This window comes from Gasterosteus aculeatus, chromosome 20, assembly GCF_964276395.1.
Source record: "Gasterosteus aculeatus chromosome 20, fGasAcu3.hap1.1, whole genome shotgun sequence".
NCBI lineage: Eukaryota > Metazoa > Chordata > Actinopteri > Perciformes > Gasterosteidae > Gasterosteus > Gasterosteus aculeatus.
In genome coordinates this window covers 908,022-931,001 of record NC_135707.1, presented here as the reverse complement: position 1 = coordinate 931,001, position 22,980 = coordinate 908,022, and the positions used below count along the sequence as shown (strand labels likewise).

At 45.8% G+C, this 22,980-nt stretch overlaps 2 protein-coding genes across 5 annotated transcripts; both read left to right on the top strand.

Moving 5' to 3' along the window:
• The first annotated feature begins 166 nt into the window (after positions 1 to 166).
• ccne2 (cyclin E2) lies at positions 167 to 6,464 on the top strand. Of its 2 annotated transcripts, none has more exons than XM_040165089.2 (11): positions 167 to 631; positions 1,834 to 1,872; positions 2,000 to 2,081; positions 2,159 to 2,212; positions 2,829 to 2,968; positions 3,269 to 3,551; positions 3,680 to 3,775; positions 4,589 to 4,723; positions 4,805 to 4,916; positions 5,038 to 5,195; positions 5,530 to 6,464. In XM_040165089.2, the coding sequence occupies exons 2-11, from the start codon at positions 1,859 to 1,861 to the stop codon at positions 5,638 to 5,640; spliced, it is 1,185 nt and encodes a 394-aa protein (XP_040021023.2). In that variant the 5' UTR covers positions 167 to 631; positions 1,834 to 1,858; the 3' UTR covers positions 5,641 to 6,464. The 2 variants fall into 2 exon arrangements, with proteins under 2 accessions (XP_040021023.2, XP_040021022.2); XM_040165088.2 differs by having other exon boundaries at positions 2,826 to 2,968.
• A 329-nt stretch (positions 6,465 to 6,793) lies between these two features.
• Positions 6,794 to 21,799, top strand: LOC120810499 (protein NLRC3-like). 3 transcript variants are annotated; one of them, XM_078094309.1, is made up of 11 exons: positions 6,794 to 7,270; positions 13,418 to 13,530; positions 13,620 to 13,751; positions 14,126 to 14,239; positions 14,793 to 14,871; positions 15,023 to 15,233; positions 15,386 to 17,180; positions 17,273 to 17,446; positions 17,782 to 17,955; positions 18,618 to 18,664; positions 18,809 to 21,799. In XM_078094309.1, exons 2-11 carry the CDS (start codon positions 13,442 to 13,444, stop codon positions 19,393 to 19,395), a joined length of 3,402 nt encoding a protein of 1,133 aa, XP_077950435.1. In that variant the 5' UTR covers positions 6,794 to 7,270; positions 13,418 to 13,441; the 3' UTR covers positions 19,396 to 21,799. The 3 variants fall into 3 exon arrangements, with proteins under 3 accessions (XP_077950435.1, XP_077950434.1, XP_077950433.1); XM_078094308.1 differs by having other exon boundaries at positions 13,415 to 13,530; XM_078094307.1 differs by having other exon boundaries at positions 13,415 to 13,530; positions 14,114 to 14,239.
• The last annotated feature ends 1,181 nt before the right edge of the window (positions 21,800 to 22,980 follow it).

Sequence of the window (22,980 nt, the reverse complement as noted above, 5' to 3'; positions counted from 1 at the left end):
TATTATTTTTGTGGAGCAAAGGGCGGTAGACAAACTGCTATTAACATGATGAAATAAGAACAGCTGTTTGACAGCAGCTCCACGTGCTCCTTCTGTTTACATTCTGCCGGGGAAGCACGCGCGGCTCGCATCTCGCTCTCCTATTGGTCCGACGTCATCAAGGACCCTCCCACAGGCGGGACTCGCATGCGGAAGCAGTTCCGATGCCGCGTAAACAACGATAAATAACCCAGTTATGGCGACGTTTTGACACCAGTTACTGTTGCTCCGTGATTCATGCGCGTGCTACGAGCCGTAAAAGTGTAACCGCAATGACCGGAAAGCGGCGTTTACTTGAAAAAAGCATCCCGCGATCCGGCCTCCGTTAGAGACGAACGCGAGGCACGTCGGGAGACGGGGAAGAGCCCCGTTAACCGCGTCGCATCGGGTCCGTCCCGCGGAGGAGTGACGCGGTCACGGTTCCGCACTTCGGCTTCGCTCGCTCGACGAAACGTCCGCCGGGACGTGAACGTTTAGCGCGTTCCTGTGGAGCCGGGAGCGCGCATGCGCAGTGGGCAGCGGGGGTCGAGGCGGATATAAGGATTGGCGCCGGCGCCACAGCTGATGCATTCATTCATCGATCCCCGAGGAGGTAAGACCCCCCCGAGCCGAACGCCGCGTTACACGCGTAGATGTGCTTTATAACATAACTTACGCTGTTATCGCCTTTGTTACGTCGCCATCGTTCGGTTGCGTCTTAAATACGCGCGTTTCACGGCGTAGTCTGGTCTGGTCTGTATGGGAATCCGTGCGATCGAAGGTCCTCAGCCGTACAGTTTTAGTTTAAGCGTGTGTTTGAACCTTAATTAAAACGTTTCCCTCCTCTGTTTCGACCCGGTTTCGCTCGTTGGGCTCTTCCATGTTATTCCGGATGTGTGGCTCCCGGTGATTTTATGTTTTAGTGGCGTTAAAGTGTTGAACTCTCTCTGCTAGTTACCGTAGCTTCCCTCCGCCTGGCGGTGAGCTCCGTTTGCCCGACTTTAAATGGCGCTAAATGCCCTTAAACAAAGATCCGCGGTTCCCAGGAGTCTAATCTGCTGCTCGGGGATGTTTTGGAGCCAACGCGGTTCCTCTGGAGGCATCTTTTCTGCTACTTTCCCCGGAGAATGATGAGGTTTGATCGGGTTTCAGGAGCTCAAATCCTCCCGCTTCTGAGCTGCACAAATTGGCGCGTCTTTGAGTTTCAATCCCCCAAATAAAGTCCTTATTTTGTAGTTTTCCCGCATTCAAACTACACCGAAGTCGCCTCGAAACGTCCCTTTCCTCCCTGGGGGGGATGTATTTAGGTTGAAATGCAGCATTTTGGAGGTTTTTTTGTCTGAAATCGAGGGAACAAACAGCCCCCCTCTTTTTTTCCGCGAGCCGCCGCACGAGCTCGCGCAGGGTGACCGGCTCGCGCGGCCTTATTGATACTTGATCGATCTGATGGATCATTCACGTTCACCACGGTGTCTTCAGCTCTGTGAGGAACCCGTTTATTATATACTTTGTTTTACTGGAGCTACCAACCGCTAACTGCGCATACATGACGCCTCTGCTACATGTTGGGCCCCTGTGGGCTCCAGGGGCCACACAGGCCCTTAATAACACGGTAACGACACTGTTACAGTGGTCTAACCTGCTTCAGGGACCTCTAACATGGACGTCTACCGTTGGGGGCCCAGAGGCTCCTCGGGACCCTCAATGAGGCCCTCAAATGACTCCAGATTCAGATGAATCCTCTTTATACACAAGCTGCGTGCGTGCGTGTGTGTGTGTGTGTTAAATCTCACCTGTGCTTTCTCTACTTTGCAGCAGAGCCATAAAGTCACTCGACACAATGTCCAGACGCAGGTAAGAAGCAGCTGGTTTGATATTAAAAGCCTCTGACACGTTGGAGGTACTTTTATGAAGATTGTCTGATGCCCCAAAGCTTAGATCATGTAAATAATGACCCCCCCCCCCCCCTCATTGCTTTCAGCGGTCGCATCACTTTGCAAGCCAGAGACTCGAACACGCTGGATCCGACCGGCAGAGCGCTGCTGAAGAGAAGGAAATCAGAGGTTGGTTTCTGTTCTTCTGTCTGATTCCAGGTGTTTTTGAGTCGTTGTAGAAATGAAGAGTTTGTTTTCTCCTCCAGCCCTCAAAGAAGAAGCTGCAACCTGCAGCCAAAAAACAAAGCTTTGAGATTCAGGTCAGTGTGTCTTTGTGTCATTGACTCCGCGTGTGTGTGTGTGTGTTGCTGATAAGAGATGATGTGTGTAACTACTTATCTGTGCCCCCCCCCATGTGCCCTCGGCGCTCTCCGCCCTGTATTTTAAAACTCCAGTTTTATAAGAATGTTACTCTTTAAATTCCTCCCCTATGATGAGCGTCCATTTTGTTACACTTTACTTGATACACAACGATTGTTTTCACTTGTGCACCCCCCCCCCTCCATTGTTTGTCTTCCACACATTATCTATGTTTTTAATGAAGAAACTAAATTTAGTTCTTGTATTATATTGGATTGATTGTGACCTGTCTGAGGGGTCGGGTGCAGTAACGTGGTTTCACCACAGGGGGCACCAGTCAGCTGGATTTACAAACACATTTATTTACTTTAATTGCATACAAACTACACGTTTTTTTTAAAGTTGCATTGTAAGCACAACAAAGAATATACATTTACAGTAAATCAAGAGTAACAAACTTCAGAATTAAGAGTTTTGTCTTTTTGGGAGACGTTCGTTTTCTGCGTCTGGACCTTTTGGACTCGTTCAATCCGACTAACAGAATAACCGTGAGTCCTTTTCGTTTCCTCTCAGAAGTGTTGGTCGGAGGACGGAGCGAGTCCGTGCGTCCTCATCGAGACCCCCCACAAAGAGCTGGAACCAGCAGACCCGTCCAGCTTCAAGCAGTACACCTTCAAGAACCTCTTCATCCAGCCCTCCCCCATCCCCCGCCTCAGGTGTGTGTTCGCTTTGCACCTCAGTGACGCCGTCGTTAATCAACGCTTCATGCTCCGCCCGCCTCAATGGCCTCAGTGATTTAATCTTCTCTTGGAGACAACAGTTGGTTTTTAATCCCCCACAAAGAAGAAAACCGCTTCTTGATACTTTCAGTAAATATTAGAGAACCTCAAACGGTGACCTGATGCATTCAGTTAAGAAATGCTTCATCTTCACAAAGCCACCTCAACCTAGGACCCCGGTGTAGCTGACCCACCATGTTAGCTAATGAACTAATAAAGCCCCCCCTCGCCCTGCAGCTGGGCCAGCTCGGACGACGTGTGGATCAAAATGCTCAACAAGGAGCTGAAGTACGTCCACGACAAGAGCTACCTGCAGCGGCACCCCAAGCTGCAGCCCAAGATGAGGGCCATCCTGCTGGACTGGCTGCTGGAGGTGTGCGAGGTGTACTCGCTCCACCGGCAGACGGCCTACCTCGCCCAGGACTTCTTCGACCGCTTCATGCTGACGCAGGAGAACGTCAACAAGGACTACCTGCAGCTCATCGGCATCTCCGCGCTCTTTGTGGCCGCCAAGATAGAGGTGAGTTGTTCCCGTGCTAACGGGCTAGCAGGCTAACGGCGGGGAAATGAACTGTGTCCCTCCGGTGACGAGCTGTGAGAGTCTTTTGTGTGTCTTCTGTTGACCTCGTCTTCTCTTGCCGTCCTCAGGAGATCTACCCTCCTAAAATCACAGACTTCGCCTACGTCACCGACGGCGCCTGTGACATTTGGGACATCCAGCGCACGGAGCTTCACATACTGAAGGTGCGTTCAGGAACCACGAGGACACGGTCTGCCTGGGCCGAACCGAGCGGTCTGTGAAATGGGACGTTTCACCGCCACTGCTCCCGTTGCCTAGCAACCTGCTGCGCTCGAGTTAGAAACCATCAAACGCAGTTAGATTGTAATGTTCTTATTTCACTTAATTTACATTAAGTTATTTCAGGCTGAAAGAACATTTTCAGTTATTTTAAATTCAAATTAAATCTGTTAAGCAAAGAACTTTCAGCTAAACGTAATATCGTTAGGCAGAAGAAACCAACTAATAAAAACCACTGCAGCAAACTCCTTTATTAACGTGATGCAGACATGAGCTAATTTAACTTGAGATGTTACAGAATACAACAACTAGTATTTTGGTGCTGTGATCATCGTGAAACAAACCGTAAATGGCTTCTTCCAGGAAGATGTGACATCTATACAAGAACCCCTGTGGGTCCATTCCAGACCTTATAGATCAGTGATCATCACCTGCTCACTCGAGTGTTGATGTCCTGCTTGTTTCTATTTATTTCACAGAGAAATCACAAGTCAGCTGGAAACGTTTAAGAGCTGAAATCTCCATTTAACAGGAGAGTCTTGGTGTGCTACTAGCCATTAGCTTAGCGAGCTAACAAGCTATGGCTATAGTGAGCTTCTAGTCACCTTAGAAAGGAGTTCCATGTTTGAGGTCCAGACATCCTTCCGTCCCGCCTCCGTAGCATAATAACCTCCATTAAATGCGACTCGGGGGGTTTTGCTCGTTGTTCCCGTCTCTCGGCGCTGACGAGGGTCCTTGTGTCTGCTCCGGCCCCCCAGGCGCTGAACTGGAGCCTCTGTCCCGAGACGCCCATCAGCTGGCTGAAGCTGTACGCTCAGGTGGAAGCCCAGACGGACCAGGAGAACTTCTTGGTTCCGCAGTTCTCTCAGGAACTGTACATCCAGATCACGCAGGTAGAGACACACACGCGCGCACACGCACACTCTGACGGGCAAAGAACACAACAAGTCTGACCTTTGACCTGTGTGTGGCAGCTGTTGGACCTGTGCATGCTGGACATCAGCTCGTTGGACTTCAGCTACAGCGTTCTGGCTGCAGCCGCCTTCTGCCACTTCTCCTCGTTCGACGTCATCCACAAAGTCTCAGGTGAGCTTATCGATTTTCTTTTCACACACGATATGTTTGAGAAGGTCAAACGGTGTAAATCTGACCGTCTGACCTGAGAACTGTGAGCCGTGCGTTAACTCGGCCCGTGTGCCTCCGTCAGGGCTGACGTGGGACGGCGTGTCTCCCTGCGTGCGCTGGATGAGTCCCTTCATGGACGTGCTGCGATCTCAAGCTGCGCCGCAACTCAAGAACTTCCCCAAAGTGAGGCCCGACGCGCGCCACAACATCCAGACGCACGTGGCTTATCTGGACCTGCTGGTGAGCAAAACAAACGCTCCGGTTACCTGTTAAAGGGTTAATCACTGATCAATGGTTGTTGCTTATTAAACTGGACTATTAAGAGCTGGCGGACAAATGATCCATTAGTGAAAACACTCAAATGAAACTTTAACACATTTTTAGTATTTTAGCCCAAATCTGTACTTCTAATCTGCGTAGAAGATTACGACCGACTGAGTGTTCGATTCTGAATCAACGTTCTTCAAACGCGACCGAAGGATGAGCGAGGCCTGACTGCTCTGCACCTTCTTCTGTGGTGTTTAATGGCGTCGTCTTCATTGCCGCCTCTGACCTCCGACTGTTGTCTCTGCAGAGGAAGTCTCAGGAACACCAGCTGGACAGCCCGGACAGTCAGCTGTCGCCTGTCGCCGTGGGAACCGTCCTGACTCCGCCCAATAGCACAGAGAAGCCGGCCAATCACTGATCACGGCCGCCCACCTTGACCTGAGGTGACCTCTCAGCCGAACTTCATGTAGCAAGTTGTTGTTGTTGTTGTTGTTTTCAGGAACACTAAATGAGGAGATGTGAGTCCTGTCCTTTTTATTTCTTTTTAATTGATTTGGTTTTAATTTAACTTTTAGAATACTTCACGGCCTCCATATTCAATGTTGTGGTCGGCAGGTGTAGAGGGAGGAGGCCGACGGGCTCTTTAGCTGCTCTGCGGCGCGTCAGTCGGTTTCTCCAGAAGATGAGTTCATTCTGAACTGAGCAGCTTTAAGTTAAATGTAAAATCATCTCCACTCAATTTTAAAATGTGCGTCGTCTCCTTGAAGAAGCTGTGACGCTTCGCTCCGTTTTTTTTTGCCTCATGAGCCGTACGAACAAACGGACACTTTATCTGTGACCTCCGACCCCTCCGCGGGTCCTTGAACGCAGCGCGACCCGCCCGTGTCTTCACCCGTTCTCCGGCTGCTCGCTCTCGTTACATTCCTGGGAAACTTGACTTGCTTTGAGAAACGCTGCATGCGACTATGCGGCGTGTTTAAGTGCTGGTATTTATTATTAAGCCTTCGTGCATGTGACTAAATGTTTATATGTACAAACAAATCTTCGGTTCGATTGCTGCCAAATGCAAAAGCTGTGTATGATGATGACGACTGTTCATCCCTAATGTTGTTCACTTTGTGCCTTTTACAATATGAACTGCAGCCAACAAACATGTTGAGCAATGTGTGTTTGTAAATGGAGCAAGAAACGTGTAATTGTCTTTTATATTGGAATGTTTTAAATAAATGAAGTCAAGTGACACTTCACGGAGTCCTGTGATGACATTGAAGGGAAATAACTCGTCTGATGTACATTTAGGGACTTGTTTGTATGACTTTTTATCTTCGACAGACTGAGACCTTTTCAGAATTAAGAAGAAAAGGAAACCATCAAATAAATAAACTGGAACAAGGAGGCAGAAACGTGTTTGTCACATAGTTCCAGTTAATAAATCACCATCACGTCTAAACGCAGCGCAGCATTTTGCGGCTTCATGTCACGCCCACAGCTGCCCTTATATAGTCTGTGGAACGCCCACAAATTAATATTCATCGATTGCGAAATCACGACAAACACTGAGAGGAAACGAAAAGACGTAATTTCACTCAGTGTGAAGTGGAGATGATCATCGGGAGGTGGAAGGAGACGTAAGACGCTCTTTGGAGGACACGGTGTGGACACCGGAGCTGTCCCGGTTGTTTGAGGATGAATTGCATAACATGCCGATATTATTGCAGAACATATTTCATGTGTTAATTAGTATTTGTTTTACGCTGCAGATCCGACGGGTGTTCGTGTTCTTTATGAGGCAGTATTTGCATTTCTCTTACACACCAGTCGGCGTGCGCCTTCTTTTGTGCGTACGCAACGTTTATAAATGAGGCCCCAGGTCGTAGGATCCAGGTAACAGAGGAATCTGCACCTTCCGGTTCAGCAGGTGGCGCCAGGCACACGGTTGAGTCAGGTGGCGATCCGCTATTTTAAACCTGCAGACGACGACGACGACGTGCGGGAGAGTCGCAGAAAGTCACCAGAGCTCCACTTCAACCCCTTAAAGTTCACATCCTGTGAGTATCGCCCGTGACACACTGTGTGTGTTTAGTGTGTGTCTGTGTGTTAACGGGCCGTGGCCCTTTGCAAAGTTCCTTTTACCGTTTAACCGATAATAAAACACGGAAATTCCAATCTGTTGTACGTTGTTTCGTTTTGAACCAAAAACGACAAAACGGAAATAGTTGTTCTCGTTTCGTCGTTCAAATTCAAAAAAGATGTTGACGTAATTCTTTTTAATGCTTGTAAAACAAAGCGCAGAAGTACGTTACGTCCACTTTCACTTTCTGTCGCGCACGCGTGCGTGTGCACGTCAGGGCGGAACTTTGGGGTAAACAGGATGTCTATGCAGCGAGTAGGTTCACAGACGCGCTCCTTAGCGCCATCTATCGTCGGGCAGTTTGAAAAGGAACGAACGCGCTTCGACCCAAAATCAGAATTTGTTTTTTTTTTGCCGTGAGAAATTGGTTGTGTGGCGTGAGTGCGTGTGAAAACATGCAGAAGCGTGTGTCACACGGCGAAACCGTGTTGGCAGCTCTGATACCGTCCAGTTAAAATAAGAAATGGTGTGTGTGTGTGTGTGTGTGTGTGTGTGTACAAAAAATGAATTAAGTATAAAAATAAATGTATAAATGAAATTACTATACAGAAATAAATTAATGCGTAAATACAATTTGATAATCAAACAGGTCATAAACAAATGCATATCATATACTTATTTCTCCATTTATTTATGTGTGTGTGCTAATGAGGCGGGAGGTCCTAACCTCTGTCTGAAGCAGGATTGGTCACAGGACCGTGATGCTCCTGGTCTACTCTCTTGGCTCCTTAGCAGAAGTTGTTGTAGCATTTGGCTACATGGGTTTGTTTTTACAAACCATTTCAAATCAATTGTTAGCAAACGATTCGGAGGAGCAGGTAAGAAGGACGCTGTTCAGTGTCGGCTGGATAAAGTGACGGAGGACTTGGATCAGCTCACTGAGACACCAACGTGGAAGTTGACCAAACAATGTCGTCCTGGAACCAGAGGAGCAACACATGGACGTCATCGTATATTTCATTCTCCTTTGGGGACATTCTGCTTGGGCTGGTGTGTGTGTGTGTGTGACGTTATATATTCGCTTTAAAAAAACACATACATTCAAATATCTGGTTGCGCATTAGGGACGCCAATAACAGGAAAAGTACAACGAGACATAACTACTTGTATAGGTAATTTATTTAAGTTTTAAACATATTTAGACCGCAGAGATCTCGCTCGCACACACACACTGTGTCTCTCTCTCTCTCTGCGCAAAGCAGTTTAAATGAACGACGATAACTAGAAAATGCATTTTCAGCTATTATCTTGGAATGCAAGAAGCTGAAAGCTGAAATGAACTTCAGAAAATTGCTGAAATTACAGAAAGTTGAAGGGAATTTGCATACATTTGCTGAAATTACAGATATTAGAAAAGCTGAAATTAATATGAAATTGCTGAAAATACAGAAATGGGAGAAGCTGAAAGGAATTCCAATAGATTTGCTGAAAAAGCAGAAATGAAAAACAACTGAAATGAATATTTAAACAATGCTGTTAATACAGGCATAAGGAAAGCTGAAATTATTTTAAAGAACTGGAAATACAGAAATGACAAAAGCTGAGAAGAATAAAAAGAGGTTTGAAATTGTAGTAATATTAGTAGTACTAGCAGTAGAAGTAGTAATAGTAGGTTAAGTATCAATAGCAGTAGAAACAGCTGGAATACTAATATTATTAGTCATAGTAGTATTTGTAGTAACATTACTAGTAATTGTAGTATTAATACCAGTAGAAATACTAGTAGTACCTTTCCCTAGTTGTCAGTTGCAGAGTCACTACTAGAAGTAATATTTGATTACTACAACTAGGAGTCATTTTAATAGCAGTAGAAATACTAGTAGTAGTAGTAGTACTACTAGTTGTAGTAGTAAAATTAGTAGTTGTTGAAGTATTAATAGCAGTAGAAATGCCGGTAGTATTATGTCTGCATGAGTCAGTGCCACAAAGGCCTTCAAAGACAGCCTAGCTAGCTATCTAAAGACATGAGACATTTTCACTGGCTGTTTGAGCCACTCGGTACTGTTAGTGATTGTGCAATGCTAGCTGGCGCCGTGTTAGCTGGCGCCGTGTTAGCTGGCGCCGTGTTAGCTGGCGCCGCGTTCTCCCCCCGTAGGCCTGTGTGTCTGTCGGACTACGTAGGGGAGGGAGAGTGAGTGAGGCAACGAGCCTGTGTGGTCGTCATGGAGACGGCGCAGCTGCTGTTTTCGGAGTAAACGGATTTTACACAGAATCCACACCTCAAACAAGTGTTTTTTGGCAGAGGTTGTGTCACTCTAACACTCCTTAAACCAAAGCTAAAGAAGTCTGGGATTCCATGAACACATTAATCCAATCAGCACAACCATGCCATCATTAATCTGAAGAAATTAAGCATCAAACGTTGGCTCTGAGGACAGAAGTTCCATATTTTTTACCAGATTCTGGCGCTGCCTCACACTCTAGCGCTCAAGGTCTCACTCTAACAAACGCAATACACACTCATGTAAAACTCAGAAACGGAGCGAAGAACTGTGTGAAAGAAGGTGTGTGGATGAAAGATTGGGGAAGCTGAAAAATCTGATAGTTGAAGAAGTTTAAGAGGATTTGAAAAGCGATCATTGCAAAACCATGTTAAAATATTACTGATTATTGATTTATATCAATTCAAGCTTAAGAGGTAGAAAGCTGAAAAGTCATAGCCCTCCTCCCTCTCCGAATGAGCTGAATATGAGCTGAATGAACGGTTTTAATAGCTGTTGAAAAGGTGCGACGGAAGAAATAGAAGTTGAATAAAGATTCAAAGAACTATACTTGGAATGCTTAATGCATTCCAACAATAAAGGCTGATCAAGAGTTTTGTGGAAGCAGTTTAATGTCGTGATTCTCGTCCCACATACGTCAGGCTTCATTCAGTGATTGAAACTGAAGGTTCTACAGTACCGACACTGAACGCTCGGAGCGATCTGTGCTGAAAACACTTTTCATTGGAATGAAACTGCAAATAGTCAAAGCGGTGCATGAAGCTGTTGTAGCCGATCTGGTCTGTTTTATCCGTGCGATATACAGCCAGCAGTCAGGCGCACGCCCGCTAAGCAGACAGTTGCGCCGCCGCCTTTTTTTTTTTTTTTTACATTTGAACATTAATTTGCACATTTGAATAGTTGTTTTTAACTATGTGTGTGTGTGTACCGAGGGTGTCAGACACTGCAGGAATTTGCACGGTTTCTGAGAGGTTGCTGTAACGCTATGACAGAAATAAATTACATGGAGGAGATGAACATTCCATCAAATATGAGGCACGTCAAAATGAAGTTGCCTCATAAGTTGTGGGAAAGATGGAGGTCTGCAGCTTGCAAGGTATAAGAAAGGTGGGGCCACGGGGCTGTTTCCAGACATGGTGAACTTTCTGAAGAAGCAAGTCAAAATCTTGGCTCATCCACTTTTTGGTGATATTTCTGATCCACAACCAAACACCTTAACAACTAGGGGTGGGGGAAAAAATCGATTCTTCAATTTCTCTCTAGAACAATTCGTTCTCGATTCAGAAAAGTTAATAATCGTAATAAAAAAAAAAAAAAGTGTCTCGCGCAAGATATTTGCTCGCTCGCGGAGCGTGAACTTCCTCGCTCACGAGGTTAGTCTCTGCTCGCGCTCGAAGGTGTTTTCTACGCGCTCGCTCGTTTTCTTTTTGACAGTAAGGGGGCGGAGCCAGTCACCATGGTCTCTACACCTGACTGGTTACAAACCCTGTCTTTGGATTGGCTGGAGTTATGCAGCCACACAACTATAGACAAGTTTCCCGGGCACTTCCGGTTTACTTCCTGTTTCTGCCAAGAACTTCCGGCGCAGGCTGAGCTTTGGAATTCAGAACATTAGACCGAAAATCTTGTTAAAAATGGTGTTTTGACCATTCCGCATCCAAGTAAGGTAACAATTCAGCGCATAGCGCCTGGGTTTTGGTTACCAAGACGGGAGATGTGGAGACTGCAGGCTGTACCTGTCGCCATGCAGTCGCCGCGCTTTGGAAGGTACGTTAGCCCATCTTATGCCTGTATTAAGATGTTTGTATGTATCCGTGTGTTAATATATAACAGAACACGAAGAGTAATAAAAAGAAAAAGTAATTCCCTCTATCCTGCCTGCACTAAAAGCATGCTTTAACCCTTCAAAGTGCGCAGACCTGACATATCTATTAAGAGCTTCGGAATGGATAAAGGTATTAACTTTTTTTTTCTATGAAAAAGCTGACATTCGTCTGCGTAATAATTAGTAGACTGTGTTGACTTTGAATGATAAGCCTTCAGTATTTGAGTGCAAATCTATAGCATTTTACTACCTTGTAGATGGTTGATGGTCGAAACGTTCTCCTTCCGACCAAACATTCAGCGATCGCCACGAGTTGTTGCAACCGTGAACAGCACAATGTGTCCCGGAGCCGCGTCGGCCTGTAACACCATCCACAGTTTACTTTTTCTGCACGCTAACCAAAGACCGTAAAAGACGCTAACTTGCTAACCGGAAGAGCTTTGCAGACACAACCGGAAGTCGTTGGCAGAGTGAAAGGCCAAAGGCGGCCCGCCTATTTCACTCAGGAAACTTGTCTATAGAAGCCCATTTCAGCACTAATGAAAGGGGATAGAAAGTCGAAATGATGAGATAAAACGTTGTCAAAAAACAAACGCCCCCTTCGGTAACCGTAGTGGACCGTAGACGACAACCAGCTACAACCATCATTTACCATCATTACCGGCACATTAAGAGCAACGCGTCCAGCTCGCAGACCGGTCCGTCAGTCTGAATCTGAGTAATAACTTTACTGAACTATGGAGGAGCCTGCGCACATCTTACCTCATTATTTACATTTTCCAAAAAGTTCCGTATTGAAAGTTGGCAAGATATTCACAGATTTGGACTTTTTTCCGGTATTTTACAAATACGGACCGGTCTGAGACTAAGAGCAGCTTTTTCTTCATTTAAAAGAAAAATGATTGTTGATTGTTGTTTTTTTTTCATATTTATGAAAAAAAAAAATGTTTCTCTTATAAAGACTTAGAGAAGGTAATGCATCTGTGGATTTTCTTTAATTATCAAATAAAGTAGGAAGTGATTCGCAACCTCTGAGTAGCAAACTCAGATTTGAGAAAATTTAGAAAATCGAGATGCATCAATAATCGTTTTATCAGTTTAGAATCGATAGTCGGTTAAGAATCGAATCGTTGACCTCTGAATCGAATCGTGAGGTGCCAAGAGATTCCCACCCCTATTAACAACGGCTATAAATATGAGCAAACCGCCACCGAGGAATAACATCGAAAGTAGCTTTGCAACTATCACCACAGTGCACGAGTTGCCAAAACCGCCTTTAACAGCTGAGGAGTCGTCCTCGGAATCCTGCTTTTATTGTGATGAGTCATCAGGAAGGCTTTTAAAACTGTCCCTCAAAATGCAGATGAGATGGTAGTTTAGTGAAATTGGGTTTTAATACAAGGTGAAAAGAATGTTTGGAACTTGTCTCTGGTGAGAGAGAAGCATCTTCATCTTGAAATACAATATTTTTGTCCTCCTTTAGTTGTAGATTTGATTAATTTCCTCCAAGTCAGAGGTCACATTTACCCAGAGTTCACTGTGTGTCCTCAGTAGAGCAGCAACCAGGAGGCCCATGTGACTCTGGAGGAGCTGCAGAGATCCACAGCTGAGGGGGACAATGTGTCCACAGGACGACTAGCAGCGTCTCCTCCACATATCTGTCCTTTATGGAAGAGAAGAAGAAAGAACTGTTGCAGATATTGCTGTTCAGTATTTGCAGTGTGCTGATATTTCTTTGTTCCTGATTTCACACACACACACACAATAATACACAATGAGGGAGATTGGATTCATATCTGCATTGTGATGGATGCACCACTGTGGTCACACGTCCTTCAGCCTTTAACCCTCATTGCAGGACGAGCATTTTAAAGAAGGAAAAGTTTGTCTTCTTCCAGAAGTCTAAACTTTAACAGAAGACAACAACACAAAGTGTCCCATGAGTTTTAGTGTTGAGGTGAATGAGCTCTGTGTGTTTGTCCTGATGAAGATAATAATGTGTGAGTTCTCCCAGCAGGTGGTTGTGAAGGTGTGTGAAGTTATGAATCAGGGTGAGGACCCAGAGGACGGAGTCCGTCCCTCTGAAGCTCCTCTGTGTGGGGAACATGACAGCCAGACCACAGCTCAGAGGTGAGAGGACCATCTCCAACTGTCCTCCAGTCTCCTCCATGTCCTCAATGTTTTTGACTCACTGACTCTGGTTTTACACGTGTGAACAGGATCCATCAGAGACCAGGACCTGGACCTGGACCTCCAGCTGGCGCTGAACCCAGCTGTGTGTCCATGAAGAGTAACCAGTCCATTAATCAACCTCTAGACTTCAAAGATGGCCGCCCCTCTGTTGATGCAAGGTGAGGGTCTCAGGCTGATGATGAGGTGTTTCTATTAGACTCTCTGGTGGAGGTTCTGGGTTTCTTGCTCTGGGGCCCTTCAGCAGTGTCCAGTGAGGGAGGGAGAGCTCCATGGAGGACTTGATGAGACCTGTTGGGACTAAACCAAACTGACCTGTGAAGAAAACAGTGAGCTGATGGACTGAACTGTTGATTCTCAGTGGGACCAGCAGGACCAGTAGACCTAAACCTCTACAGGGAGTCGTGTGGTCCACATCTAGACCTCACGTCATGGACCTTTAGCTTGTTTTGGTCCTGTGAGGACGGACACCATGTGAGCTGATGCTTCATGATTAGATGATGATGTGATGATGTAATCTCAGTGTTTCTTTCAGTTCACATCAGCAGAGAGGAAAGTCTCCTGAACCCAGATGTGTGTCCATGAAGAGTAATCAGTCCAAAGATGATTGGATGAACTTCAGAGATGGACGTTGTTCTCATGACCCAGAGTAAGTTCTTATACAGATGAAGAACTGTTCTGATCCTCAGTTATGAATTACAGAAATTATGTAAACACAATGTGAGCTAGTTCAGCCACATCACGATCAGTAGAGGTCACATCTGGAGACAGCTGCAGGTTTCTGGAGACAGATGACTGGGACTGAACATGTGATTAGAATAAACTCAGTGCTCTGTGGACCAGCTGACGTGGTTTCTGGACTCCATGCAGAGGTTTGGAGAAAGTATCATCAGTAGACTTTGTGAAAAGGTCCAAAGACTAGTTTCAGAAGATCTAAGGAGACTTCTAGAGGTCAGGGGACGGACTAAAGAGGTTTGGAGGAGTTCCATAGAACTTTGTACCAGATGCAGAGGTCTGGAGACGTTGTTTTTATGAAACACAGTAAGAACTAAAACCAGATGAAACTGATGACTAACTGTCACTCAACTAATGAACTGTCCGTCATCATCGACAGTCTTCACCATCTGGTTTCCATGGTTATCAATCATGACAGAAGCCAATATCTTTAACTAATGTCGCTGATGGTTCATGTTCCTCCACAGAGAGGACCAGGAGACCTCAGAGGTTCCCACAGATCCGTCTGCCCAGCAGCATCAAACACACCTGGACTCCATCTTCATGGTGTGTACATGAACAACCGATTTTACATCTCAGGTCACCATCATCTCCATGCTGCACTTTGTAGACCAGAGGATTGTTCGTCTGTCCAACATGGACCTGATGGTGGCTTCCATGTTCTAGTTTGTGTCATTCATAGAATGTTCTGTTCCAGCTGCTGAAGGAGAACATCCTCACATTTGTGAAAAACGAGCTGAAGAAGATCCAGAAGATTGTGAGTTCAGATTACCCAGAATGCTTAGAGAAAGAGGATGAGGAGGTGCTGGATGAAGAGCAGATGAGGAGCAGAGAAGCATTTGTGAAGATCTCAGTGCACTTCCTGAGGAGAATGAAGCAGGAGGAGCTGGCTGACCGTCTGCAGAGCAGTAAGAGGATTTCTCTACAGACTTACCATGCTGATAAATGAGACCTTCACTAATGTCTCAAGAGATGGACAGAATATATTCACAGTCATTCTCTGAGGAGAGGACATGTTGAAATCTATTCTTTGACTCATTGATCTTTGTTCTTCATTCAGGACTTCTTCCTGCAGATTGTCAGCGTGAACTCAAATCCAACCTGAAGAAGAAGTTCCAGCGTGTGTTTGAGGGGATCGCTAAAGCAGGAAACCCAACCCTTCTGAATGAGATCTACACAGAGCTCTACATCACAGAGGGAGGGACTGCAGAAGTCAATCAAGAACATGAGGTCAGACAGATTGAAACAGCATCCAGGAGACCAGCCAGACCAGAAACAACCGTCAGACGAGAAGACCTCTTTGAAGCCTCAGCTGGAGGAGAGGAACCGATCAGAACAGTGATGACTAAGGGAGTGGCTGGCATTGGGAAAACCGTCTTAACACAGAAGTTCACTCTGGACTGGGCTGAAGACAAAGACCACCAGGACATACAGTTCACATTTCCATTCACCTTCAGAGAGCTGAATGTGCTGAGAGAGAAGAAGTTCAGCTTGGTGGGACTTGTTCATCACTTCTTCAGTGAAACCAGAGCAGCAGGAATCTGCAGGTTTGAGAAGTTCCAGGTTGTGTTCATCTTTGACGGTCTGGATGAGTGTCGACTTCCTCTGGACTTCCACAACAATGAGATCCTGACTGATGTCACAGAGTCGGCCTCAGTGGATGTGCTCCTCACAAACCTCATCAGGGGGAAGCTGCTTCCCTCTGCTCGCCTCTGGATCACCACACGACCTGCAGCAGCCAATCAGATCCCTCCTGAGTGTGTGGACATGGTGACAGAGGTCAGAGGGTTCACTGACCCCCAGAAGGAGAAGTACTTCATGAAGAGGTTCAGATATGAAGAGCAGGCCAGCAGAATCATCTCTCACATCAAGACCTCACGAAGCCTCCACATCATGTGCCACATCCCAGTCTTCTGCTGGATCACTGCTACAGTTCTGGAGGAGATGAAGAGCAGAGAGGGAGGAGAGCTGCCCAAGACCCTGACTGAGATGTACATTCACTTCCTGGTGGTTCAGTCCAAAGTGAAGAAGGTCAAGTACGAAGGAGGAGCTGAGACGGATCCACACTGGAGTCCAGAGAGCAGGAAGATGATCGAGTCTCTGGGAAAACTGGCCTTTGATCAGCTGCAGAAAGGCCACCTGATCTTCTATGAATCCGACCTGACCGAGTGTGGCATCGATATCAGAGTAGCCTCAGTGTACTCAGGAGTGTTCACTCAGATCTTTAGAGAGGAAAGCGGACTGTACCAGGCCAAGGTGTTCTGCTTCGTCCATCTGAGTGTTCAGGAGTTTCTGGCTGCTCTTCATGTCCATCTGACCTTCTTCAGCTCTGGTGTCAATCTGCTGTCAGAAGAACAAGCAACCTCCTGCTGGTCTAAACGCTTTAAACCCAATCCTGAACGTCTCTACCAGAGTGCTGTGGACGAGGCCTTACAGAGTCCTAATGGACACCTGGACTTGTTCCTCCGCTTCCTCCTGGGTCTTTCCCTGGAGAACAATCAGATTCTCCTGCAAGGTCTGCTGACACAGACAGGAAGTCGCTCACAGACCAATCAGGAGACAGTCCAGTACATCAAGGAGAAGATAAGTGAGAATGTGTCTCCAGAGAAAAGCATCAATCTGTTCCACTGTCTGAATGAACTGAATGATGTTTCTCTATTGGAGGAGATCCAACAGTCCCTTAGATCAGGACGTCTCTCCACAGATGAACTGTCTCCTGCTCAGTGGTCAGCTCTGGTCTTCATCTTACTGTCATCAGAAGAAGATCTGGAGGTGTTTGACCTTAAGAAATTTTGTGCTTCAGAAGAGGCTCTTCTGAGGCTGCTGCCAGTGATCAAAGTCTCCAACAAAGTTCTGTAAGTACAGAGAGTTAGATTCATACATCATGACTTAAACATGCTGCCAAATTTTCTACTTGTTCATATTTTATTTATTGTTGTTTCTTCAGACTGAGTGACTGTAACCTCTCACAGAGAAGCTGTGAAGCTCTGTCCTCAGTCCTCAGCTCCCAGTCCTCTAGTCTGAGAGAACTGGATCTGAGCTACAACGGCCTGCAGGATTCAGGAGTTAAGCTGCTGTCTGCTGGACTGGAGAGTCCACACTGTGACCTGGAGACTCTCAGGTTAGGATTCAATTAATCTCCACTTGGTGTCTTTATTTTCATTAATGATACATTTCTGACTCATGACATTCCTTCTGCTTGCATGATTTAAATCAAAGTTTGTTTTCAATATAATGTTTAAAATTGAAATATTGGAGATTGATCATAGATTTATCAGTAACGTTATCATATTGTCGATGGACATTAGTGGATGTTTTGTTGTGACGGGAAACAAGTTAGGAAACCATGTTAATGTGACCCCTCAGTAGCCGACAATATCTCAGTCCTGCAGTGACCTTCTAGTCCTCACAGCTCCCTCAGATCATGTGACACATGTGTTGTTTTTTGTGTTGCAGGCTGTCAGGCTGTCTGATCACAGAGGAAGGCTGTTCTTCTCTGGCCTCAGCTCTGAGCTCCAACCCCTCCCATCTGATAGAGCTGGACCTGAGCTACAATCATCCAGGAGACTCAGGAGTGAAGCTGTTGTCTGCTGGCCTGGAGAATCCACACTGGAGACTGGAGACACTCAGGTATGAAGAGGCTGCAGCCACAGACTTTAGTCTGGTAGAGGAGGTAGAACTGGAAACCTTTTCTCTGTCCCACTGTCAGCCTGGTTAATAAGACCCTGACACACCAAGCTGACCTCAAACTACCAGAGACTTGTCAAACTGTTTGTGTCCCACATGAGACCATCAACACAGACAGAAGTAGTGAGGAACAGTAGCCAGGATGAGTCTAAACAGGGAGGAAGGTGATGAAAGGCTTGTTTCTCTGGAGCTTTGTCTTGTCTCCACGTTATAAGAGAGGACAGTGTCTCCTGACACGTTGACGGCATCATGGTGGGTTCATATGAGTCAACGTTGTCACGCTGCAGGTTTGTGGGCTGTTATCAAACTACACTTAGATGTTTAGATGCTGGTCATCACAGCTTGTTGTCACTGAAGCACTAGTGGACAAAGAAACCACTTGATGAGGTTTAAACATTTGATTCACTGACTGCTGAAGGAAACTGAGTGTGAAATAGAAGATGATGATGCTGATAATAACAGATGATGAATGAGTGAACATAATGAGCTGTGCTCATCGGCAAATCAGAAGAAGAGGTGGTCCATGTGGACATGAAGGACAAAGCTGTGTGTATGACAGTGATGTCCATGTCTCCATGCTGCTCTGACCCCCCTCCTCCTTTCAGGGTGGAGCCTGCTGGAGTCCGATGGTTCAGACCAGGTCTGAGGAAGTGTAAGTGTGCTTTGATTCATGAAGATCCAACCATCTTCACTCTGTGACATCACTCATTCACCTCTGTGATGTCATCATCAACGTGTCAGTAGATGAACACATGATTAATAACTGCAGCTGTATTGTGTCTTGTTCTCTCATCAGATTCCTGTGAACTCACAATCGACACAAACACAGTAAACAAACAACTCAAACTGTCTGACAAAAACAGGAAGGTGACGCGTGTGGAGGAGGATCAGTCGTATCCTGATCATCCAGACAGATTTGTCTCCTATCATCAGCTGCTGTGTAGAACTGGTCTGACTGGTCGCTGTTACTGGGAGGTCGAGTGGAGCGGAAGACTTTATGTATCAGTGAGTTACAGAGGAATCAAGAGGAAAGGAGACAGTGCAGACTGTTGGTTTGGATACAATGATCAGTCCTGGAGTCTGAGATGCTCTGATGGAGGTTACTATGTCTGTCACAATGATACAGAAACACCCATCACCACAACCTCCTCCTCGTCCTCCTCTGGTAGAGTAGCAGTGTATGTGGACTGTCCTGCTGGCTCTCTGTCCTTCTACAGAGTCTCCTCTGACACACTGATCCACCTCCACACCTTCAGCACCACATTCACTGAACCTCTTTATCCTGGGTTCTGGTTCTGGCCTGGTGCCTCAGTGTCTCTGTGTCCTCTTCAGGAGGGAGAGTCTCCTCCTGGTGGAGAACCTTCCTCTCTGCTCACCACATAGTTCAGTCTGTACAGCTGATGTAGGTTCATGTGGGTGTAGATGCAGGTGAGGGGTACCTGAGCTGGTCTGGACTCTGGGGGTCCACATCTCTCTGGGACTTGTGGTCTGAAGGAGCTCAGCGAGGTCTGTTTTAATGTTGCTGAGCTCGTTGCCTCTGTGGATGAATCAGTAGATCATCATTTAGATGTTGGGTCCTAATTAGGGTTTAATCTTAATCTTTATGTATTCACAGCCTTTTCCATTACACTCAAAATTGAGCTCAGGTGCTTCCTGTTTCCACTGATCATCCTTGAGATGTTTCTACAACTTGATTGGAGTCCACCTGTGCTAAATTCAGTTGATTGGACATGATTGAGAAAGGCACACACCTGTCTATATAAGGTATCACAGTTGACAGTGCATATCACACCTCTTCAGCCTCTACCTCGACTAAAGACTAACAAATTATAGCACTTAAATTGTACTTGTAACGTCACTCATCTATAGCAAATTGTAAATTGGCTTATTTGAGGAAATTGCACTTTCTTGTTTCTTGTTCTCCTGAGTTTGTACCCTATGGTTGAATGCAGTTATTGTACGTTGCTTTGGATAAAAGCGTCAGATAAATGACATGTAATGTAATATCAGAGCAGAAACCAATCAGGAAACATTTATTGCCAAAATATGTCAAACATACAAGGAATTTGTCTTGGCGGTTGGTGTATGACAGTAGACCGTGTAACAATAGACAACAAGACAGCAGTGCACAAGTAATACAATAAAATAAAATGCTAATGCAATGGGTTAGTAGAATAAGGCTATGGGTTAGTGTAAAACAAGAGAGTAAAGTTAAAAAATATTAAAAATAAAGTGCACTTTCGAACAAGTGACAAAGTGACGAGTGACGACAAAGTGATGAATAACAGTTAAAGTGACGTGTGCAGTGTGAGGGGGAGTGACCGGTGGGATGTTATAGTCAGTCAGTGGGGGACCGGCTCTGTTGATGAGCCCGACTGCCGACGGGAAGAAACTGTTGGTGTGGCGGGAGGTCTTAGTCCTGATGGACCTCAGCCTCCTGCCAGATGGAAGGGGCACAAAGATAGATAGATTGATACTTTATTGATCCCTCAAGAGGGAAATTTTGGTATCACAGCAGCATGTACAGGGAAGAAAATAGAATAAATGATACACATTATATACAATATAATAAGAGAAATATTACATTCTTAAATTAAATAAACTGAAACAAAAGAATAACCTTGCAAAAGAGACAATAATAATAATTTGTAAAAGGAGAAGAGGAAGAGGAAAGAACAGCAACATAACAGCAGTACAGGGTTGTTATTGTCATTATTTAGCCAGGGATGATGTATTGTAGAGTGTTATTGCACTGGGCAGGAATGATCTCCTGTATCGGTCCTTGTGACAGCGGAGCTGAAGGAGTCTGTTGGAGAACGTGCTCCCCTGTCCCTGTAGCAGGTGGTGGAGGGGGTGGTCAGGATTATCCAATATGGATAACAGTTTCTTCAGTGACTTCCCCTCCAACACCTTCTCCAAGCTGTCCTGTTTGCAGCCAATGATGGAGGCGGCCTTCTTAACAAGTTTGTTAAGTCTGTTGGTGTCACCGGCTCCAATGCTGCTCCCCCAGCAGTACAAAGCACAGGCCACAACAGACTGATAGAACATCTCCATCATCTTGCTGCACACATGGAAGGATCAAAGCCCCGAAGTCGACCACCATCTCTCTGGTCTTGGCCACGTTCAGGAGCTGATTTCTGCCCGCCCACACCACAAAGTCCTCCACTACTGCCCTGTACTCCTCCTCCCGTCCATCCCTTATACACCCTACCATAAGAGTCTGTGTCCGGGGTGAGAGGGGTCGGCTACCATCTTTTTAGCTGCTTCAGGATCCTGGAAGCGAACAAGTCCTGCAGGGACGGCAGATTGCAGCCGATCAGCCTCTCTGCAGAGCGGAGGACACGCTGCAGCCTGCCCTTGTCCTTGGCTGTGGCAGCAGCGTACCAGACGGTGATGGAGGAGCAGAGGATGGACTCCATGATGGCCGTGTAGAAGTGGACCATCATCGTCTTTGGCAGTTTGAATTTCTTCAGCTGCCTCATGAAGTCCAAGGAATTTTCTGTAGACCTCCGAGACAGAATTGTATCGAGGCACAGATCTGGCGAAGGGTACAGAAAGTAGTGATTGCAAAGTGAAGCTTTCTGAACCAGTGAAGCTTTCCAGCCAATTGTATCGGAAAAAGGCTCATTCATTCAATGCGTCCTAAACTCTATGATGACCTCTGCTGTTAAACTTATAGTGCAAATATATCAAATAGCCCACCAGTATATTTTGGCCCAATCTCTGATTATGAAAAGTTGAACCAATAAATCATCTAATAAATACATGGATTCCTATATGAATAAAACTATTGTTTTTCAGGTTTGAAGTGTGTCCTTGTTTGAGTATTTCAATTCTCTGTACATTGGCAAGAAGTGGAACAAACACTTATCTATGTCTTTCTGCACCTTTGTGCATGTGTTTGTGATCATACTAGCAGAAGAATTAATAGAATATATTATACACACAAGCGACCTCTCTTCGCCACAGGTTCCATTGTAAATTTCCTCTTTGCTACTACTACTCGCTACAACACTGACTTTGACTGTATCACACAGACAAGCCCGAACCCTGTTTCCAGACCATTTGAATCCAATCGAAGCGGTCACGTGACTGTGCGCCGGAACGAAGCTTCGGACGCCACTGATCACGTGATCAGCAGCGAACGAACCGAGCACCGATACGTTTGCTTCGCCGTGCACTGGTTCATATTTGGACACAAGCTTTGAAGCAGGAGGGTTGGAGGTAACAACACTAGTGGCCTCCATCATCCAGAAATGGAAGAAGTTTGGAACCACCAGGACTCTTCCTAGAGTGGGCCGCTGTAACGTGCGGTCCTTTGGGGGAACGTGGAACGACGAGGATACAGGTAGCGTTTTAACAGACTTTATTGCTCCAGGCAGACTCTGCCTCGCTGTCGCCGGATCTCTCCTTCTTAAGGCAGAACACACACAAGTCATTAATTCCACCTGAGGCCAATTATGCCTCCTCCTGGCACCGTTCCCCGAGCCACTCCCTTCTCCGTCCCCTCTGCATTTCTCACTCGTCACTTTGTCGTCACTCGTCACTTTGTCACTTGTTCGATAGTGCACTTTATTTTTATTATTTTTATTCTACTAACCCATTGCATTAGCATTTTATTTTATTGTATTATTTGTGCAATGCTGTCTTGTGGTCTATTGTTACACGGTCTACTGTCACGCACCAACCGCAAAGACAAATTCCTTGTATGTTTGACATATTTTGGCAATAAATGTTTCCTGATTGGTTTCTGGTCTGATATGCACTGTCAGCTGTGATACTTTATATAGACAGGTGTGTGCCTTTCTCAATCATGTCCAATCAACTGAATTTAGCACAGGTGGACTCCAATCAAGTTGTAGAAACATCTCAAGGATGATCAGTGGAAACCGGAGGCACCTGAGCTACATTTTGAGTGTCATGGCAAAGGCTGTGAATACTTATGTACCTGTTATGTTTTTATTCTTC